The sequence below is a fragment of the Coenobita brevimanus genome, chromosome 70 (assembly GCF_032717465.1).
Source record: "Coenobita brevimanus isolate Jiangsu-jjx chromosome 70, ASM3271746v2, whole genome shotgun sequence".
In the NCBI taxonomy this organism is placed as follows: Eukaryota; Metazoa; Arthropoda; class Malacostraca; order Decapoda; family Coenobitidae; genus Coenobita; species Coenobita brevimanus.
In genome coordinates, this window is record NC_137023.1 from 40,706,681 (window position 1) to 40,712,937 (window position 6,257).

General features: G+C 44.3%; 1 protein-coding gene across 1 annotated transcript in view; it reads right to left on the reverse strand.

Moving 5' to 3' along the window:
- MED10 (mediator complex subunit 10) overlaps positions 1–6,134 on the reverse strand; it is a 46,327-nt gene extending 40,193 nt beyond the window's left edge. Inside the window, exon 1 of the mRNA XM_080277518.1 lies at positions 5,958–6,134. Coding sequence (XP_080133644.1) covers positions 5,958–6,079 — 122 coding nt within the window. The 5' untranslated portion in view covers positions 6,080–6,134. The remainder of the gene's footprint in view (positions 1–5,957) is intronic.
- Between the last annotated feature and the right edge of the window lie 123 nt (positions 6,135–6,257).

The window sequence follows — 6,257 nt, forward strand, 5'->3', positions numbered from 1 at the left end:
CTCATATACCTCTCCACCCCATCCCTCCATCTCATCCTCGGTCTCCCCCTCCCTCTTCCACCCTCCACCTCACTCACATACACTCTCTTCGTCAGTCTTTCACCCTCCATCCTCTCCACATGGCCAAACCACCTCAGTGTGTTCCTCACAACGCTTCCTATCACATCCACATCAACACCACAACGCTCCTTTATATCCTCATTCGTCAGCCTGTCTCTCCACGTGACTCCACAAGCTCCTCTTAAATAACTCATTTCCACTGCTCTCACTCTTGACTTGTGTCCTTCCAACAACGTCCAAGCTTCACTTCCGTACGTTAGAGTTGGTATCACAATACTGTCATGTAGTAACTTTTTACTTCCATGCTCACTTCCCTGTTTCTTATCACTGCTTTCAAGGAACCAGCAACCTTTCTTCCCTGCTGTACCCTTTCAAGCACTTCACCCTCCAAACCTCCATCCTTACTCATCACACTACCCAAATACTTAAACGTACTCACATTTTCCAATTCCTCACCATCCAACCTCGCTATACATTCACTGACTTCACCTCTCTCAAAGACCATCACTTTACTCTTCCCTACATTCACCTTTAGGTTCGTTTCTTACACACTCTCTCAAACTCATCCACCAAGCCTTGCAGCTCCCCTTCATCTTCACTCAACAACACAGTATCATCTGCAAACAACAGTACAGGGAGTTTCCAAACACTATCCTCTCTCACCAGGGCCACTCCAACATCCACTACCCTACCTTGTACCTCTTTTATTACCCCATCCATGTACAGATTGAACAACCATGGAGACATGACACATCCCTGTTTCAACCCAACTTTCAAAGAGAAAAATTCACTTAGTTCACCATCCACACGCACTGCAGCCTTAGCACCATCATACATACTCTTCACAGCATTCAACAACTTCCCATCTACTCCATATATTCTTAACACTTTCCACAATCCTTGTCTATCCACCCTGTCATATGCTTTCTCCAAATCCATGAAAGCCGCATACAACTTCTTTCCCTTCTCTAGAAACTTTTCCACTAAAGATCTAAGAATGAATATCTGATCTACACAACCTCTTCCCTTCCTAAAGCCTCCCTGTTCTTCTCCAACTAATTTCTCTGTTCTTTCTCTAACTCTGTCTATAAGTATCCTACCATACACTTTTCCTATTATACTAAGAAGACAAATGCCCCTATGATTACCACACACTTCTTTTTCCTCTTTCCTTTGTACAAGGGAATAATTATACCCGACTTCCAATCCTCCGGGACTCTACCTTCCTCCCAGGCCAATCTGCACATCTTCCACATCCATTCTACTACTATCTCTCCCCCATGCTTCAGCATCTCACCACACACTCCATCAATTCCTGGGGCTTTCCCGATTTAACTTTCTTCATTGCTTCCACAACCTCTATCCTACTGATTTCTACCTGTCTTCTCACCTCCCTCCTTCTCCCAGCCATTCCCCAGCCACTTATACTCGCATTACTTCCATCCTCTACGTTCAACAATTCCTTAAAGTGTTCTCTCCATCTGCTCACTTTTTCTCCCTTCTCCACTAGTAATCTACCATGTTTATCTTTCACTCCCCTGCTAACTTCACTTCCACCCTGTCTTACTCTTTTCACTTCTCTCCAGAACATTTTCTTACAGTCCCTCCACTTTACACTCAAATTCCTTCCAAATTCCTCATCCACTCTCTTCTTACTCTCTCTTACTAATCTTTTCACCTCTCTCTTCCTTTCCACATATAACTCTCTCTTCTGCCTCTCAACTTCTTCCACGCCCCTATTTCTCATCCATTCATTGTATGCTTTCTTCTTTTGTGCCACAGCCTGTTTCACCTCTTCAGTCCACCACGCTGTTCCTTGCACCCCCCTCCGTCTTCTCTTCCTTCCACACACCACATCACATGCTGCACATATTTCTTCTGTAAATATCTTACACACACCTTCCACGTCTCCCATCTGCTCCAATTCATATTTGCCCAATCGTTCCTCCACTTCTCTCTCATACTCTGCCTTTTTCTCATCCTCTTGTAACCTTTCCACTCTCCTTGCAACTACTCCTTCCTCTCGTCTTTCCCTTCTTCTATTCCTCCATCTTACTTGCATCCTAATTCTGGCCACCACCAAGTAGTGGTCAGAAAGGCCACTCCCCCAACCTCTACAGTAGGGTAATAGATGTCATACAAGAGAGAGAGAGGGATGGGCAGATTGTGTCTATCTTGATCTCACGAAAGCATTTGACAGGGTGCCCTATAAGAGACTCCTGTGGAAGTTGAAGACCTAAGGAGGGGAGCATGGGAAACTATTAAAGTGGATGGGAGATTATTTGATGGGAAGGCAGATGAGAAAAGTTATGAGACATGGTTTCACAATGGAAAAACATGACTAGTGGAGTACCCCAGGGCTCTGTCTTAGCCCCAATCATGTTTCTGATACATGTAAATGATTTGCCAGAAGGTTTGAATAGTTACATGAGTATGTTCACAGATGATGCTAAAATCATGAAACTTATTAAATGTACTGATAGTTTTAAAATACTACAAGAGGACTTGGACAAACTCCGCAGCTGGAGCCGGACTTGGAAAATGGATTTTAATGCCAAGAATGTCATGTATTAGAAATGGGAATGAGTGAAAAAGGACCGCACTGGACATATAAAATAAGCAATGAGATAATTAGTAACAGAAAAGATGAAAATGACTTGGGAGTGATTATTCAGGATGACTTGTCACCAAAAAAGCATATATTGTAAACAGAATCATTGGTGGAACTTATGGATTACTAACCAACATGAGAGTGGCTTTTAATTAGGCCTATATGGATGAGGAGATGCTGAGGGAGCTGATAGTGACCGTGATAAGACCAAGACTAGAGCATGCGGCTGTGGTATGGTCATCTTATATGAAGAAGCATACAGTACTGATAAACTAGAGAGGGTTCAATGGATGGCAACGAGGATGATACCATGCTTAAGGGAACTTACCTACCAGGAGAGATTGGAAAACCTAAGGTTACCAACACTGCATGAGAGAAGGGAAAGAGGTGACTTGATCATGATGTTCAGAAATGTAAGAAAATTGGAATAGGTGGATAGAGAGGATGTTTTTGTGTTGGATGTTGGAAGAAAAAGATGTCATGGCTTCAAATTGAGGAAAAGCAGATGTCTTAATGATCTTAAAAGGTTCATTTTCCCAAACAGAAGCATAAGCATATGGAATGACTTAGACAAAGAGGAGGTGCAGGCAAAAAACATTCTCATGTTTAAAACTAGACTAGATAAATGTAGATATGGAGACAGGACAACACGAGCTTAGCTCAATTCCTGTATACTACAAATAGGTAAATACATGCAATGAAACAAGGAAAACTCACACTGCATTCAATCTCAATCTACCCCTCATCACAACATCAATACACTCCGGCTCCATCCTTCCTCTCAACTGTTAAGTCATAATCCTAGACCTCCAGGCTTCACATTCAAGAACACACTATAGATTCATCTAATCAGTAATTTCTGTACATTTGAGCCTATGAATATTCTCTTCCTTAACTGCCCAGGCCTCATTACCATCTATGTAAAATTATATTTGGTTAAGTTAGGCCGTTTCAATGTTGAAACAATAGCAGACGAAGTTGGGACCTGAATAATGTACCATATACAGTTCGCTCACCTTGTGCGCGAATGACCAAAAATCATACCCTGAAACTTTGAATGCACTAGTCTACCTCACAGAATGCTAGGTAGAGGCAAGGAGTGGCTCAAAAACGCCATTTTCCATTAGTATGCGACCCCCCTCCCCACACAACGCGTCCATCATCACGTGTCGTCATGTTGATACACAAAAATTCCCGGGACATCCCACTGCGCAGCTTGAGGTAGGAGGCAGAACATGAAGTGAGCAACCTAAGAATGCAGGAGTTTCTCGGCGGTATCGACAAACTCTTCCGTTTCTACAAAGACAGGCACAGGCAAGAAATAAACAGGAGAAGACAAATGCTAATATCAAATTACACACAGTGGGTTCAAGTTAGTGACAGTGAGGAACCAGTGACATCGTCTGATTCTGTTCCTGTTGGGGATGAAGAGGATGCAATGTCAGATGTGTCAGCATTGGACTTCGAGGGGTTTATGGCCAAAGTGAGTGAGTTAGAGGCTCCTGGGGAAGGTGCTCAAGAGAAGTATGTGGAGGGAAGTGTTGGTGCGGCACTGTAAGTGTTGCCACGCCTCAGAATCCCTGTTATTTAAGTCCATCAGGCCTGTTGTCTACTGTTGTTAAGGTGACTGCCCATATTTTTGTCCCATATCTGTAGTACAATGTCTGAAAATTCTGACCTTCATTATGTCTCTGAGGGTCAAAAGGTCCAGGTATGAGGGGGTACCGCCCATATATAATTTTTCCCATAAGATTATGTATTCTCAGTGCGCGAATTCACACTACCTGAGGTCACGAACCACCTAATCTCTCGTGCACTGTATACAGTATCACCAGCATTATCAATGGCAAAAACAAGACTGAACCCTTGTTCATATGACATAGGGCACAAAATATAAATGACAGAACAGAGCTGTACAGGCTGAAACTAGAAAATTACATTCCTCTTTTAGTGACTGCTTTCTTCCTACTTTGCCACTTAATACAAGTAAGTAAAAGTAAATGTATGCTTTACCTGAAGCAGCAAAAAGATCTTACTAATTCAATTCAAATTCCTCCATTTTCTTTTCTGTATTTTCTGACTACTTCCAGAGTGGTAAATGACCTTTTCCTACTAAAAAATTTCCATCGTTATTATCATCACGTTCCTTAACCCCTAAAAGACGGGCATCGTAATGTTTTGACACGCTCAGGACGGGCATAATCGCTGGGTGCATTATGGTGGGGGATTTGTAGGGTGGGGAGGTGTGGAGCGGTGTGGGGTGGTGAGGGGATGGGGACTAGGCGCTTGGGGGAGGTGGGGAGTTGGGGTGGGGATGGTAAGTGGGGGGTCAGGATGGGGGTGGGGGGGAAAATGGTGGAGGTGGCAGTGGGGGGTCAGAGGGGTGGGGTTGTTTGAGGGGTTTGGGGGGTGAGGGTTTGGGAGGTATGGGGTGGAGGAGGGTAGGGGGTTTGGGTGATGGGGGTAGAAGGATAGCAGTAAGAGGTGGGGCATAGGAGGTGGTGGGTGGTGGGAGGATGGTGATGGGTGGTGGGGGGATGGTGGCAGGTGGTGGGGGGATGGTGGCAGGTGGTGGGGAAGCAGTTGGGAGATGGGACTGTGGGGTGCATGGGGGATGGGGGTCAGGTTGAGGAGGGTAGGGTTGGTGGTAGGGTGGGGGTTAGGGGCTGTAGGGGGCTGTGGAGGGTATTGGGGGCAATGGGGGTTTGGGGGTGGGATGGCAGGGGGTGAGGGAGGGGATGGGTGGCAGGTGGTGTGTGGGTGTGGTAGCAGGAGGGTGGGGTGGGGGGACGTGACCACATATGCAGACACCCGTCTTTCTGGCCCTAGTACCCCTGGACAGCATATGCAGACACCCTTCTTTTAGGAGTTAAGACGTACCTGTGGTTATTTGTTTCCAACGTAATGGAAGAATCTTATTCAACATAACGGTACTCAAAGGTGGATTTCATTTTCCAACTTCCCAACTGTAGGTTAGGTTTGGTTAGGGTTGGGTTAAATCATTAGGAACAGTTAAGCTAAGTTAGGTTTGGCTTAGTTAAACACTTAGGTTAGGACAGTCCCTTCCGCCATTATGCCGACAAATCAAACAAGCAGACAGTGAAACATAGCTAAAAATGTGAAGATTTAAGAAACATTTTTACCAACCCAGAAGTAATCAGAAAAATATAACAGACTATCAAGAAGAAGACGAGCTGATTAGGTAAGGTGCTTCTACTGCTTCAAGTAAAGTGTAAGTTTACTTAAGTATCGTAAACAAGTGGACGTCTTTCGTCACACAACTTACAGTTTCTGGTTCAAGACTTGCTGCCCTTGTGGCTGGAAGTCGCTCACCAGGATCCCTATCTGCCGCACATTCTCTATAAATGTCTCCAATTGATTTTCGAGCTGCTCCAAGGAGGAAGACATGATAACTAATTTCCTGGAAAGAAATCCGATGGAACTATACTCTAACCTATCAATGTTTGGATGTGTACGGTCGTAATTACGGTTTCAAATTTTTACGGCTTTATTTAGAGACTTGTTTTGGCCAAACTTTATTCATTGTTTACCTTTCATATCTACTTCATTTATGTTACTCAGTCTG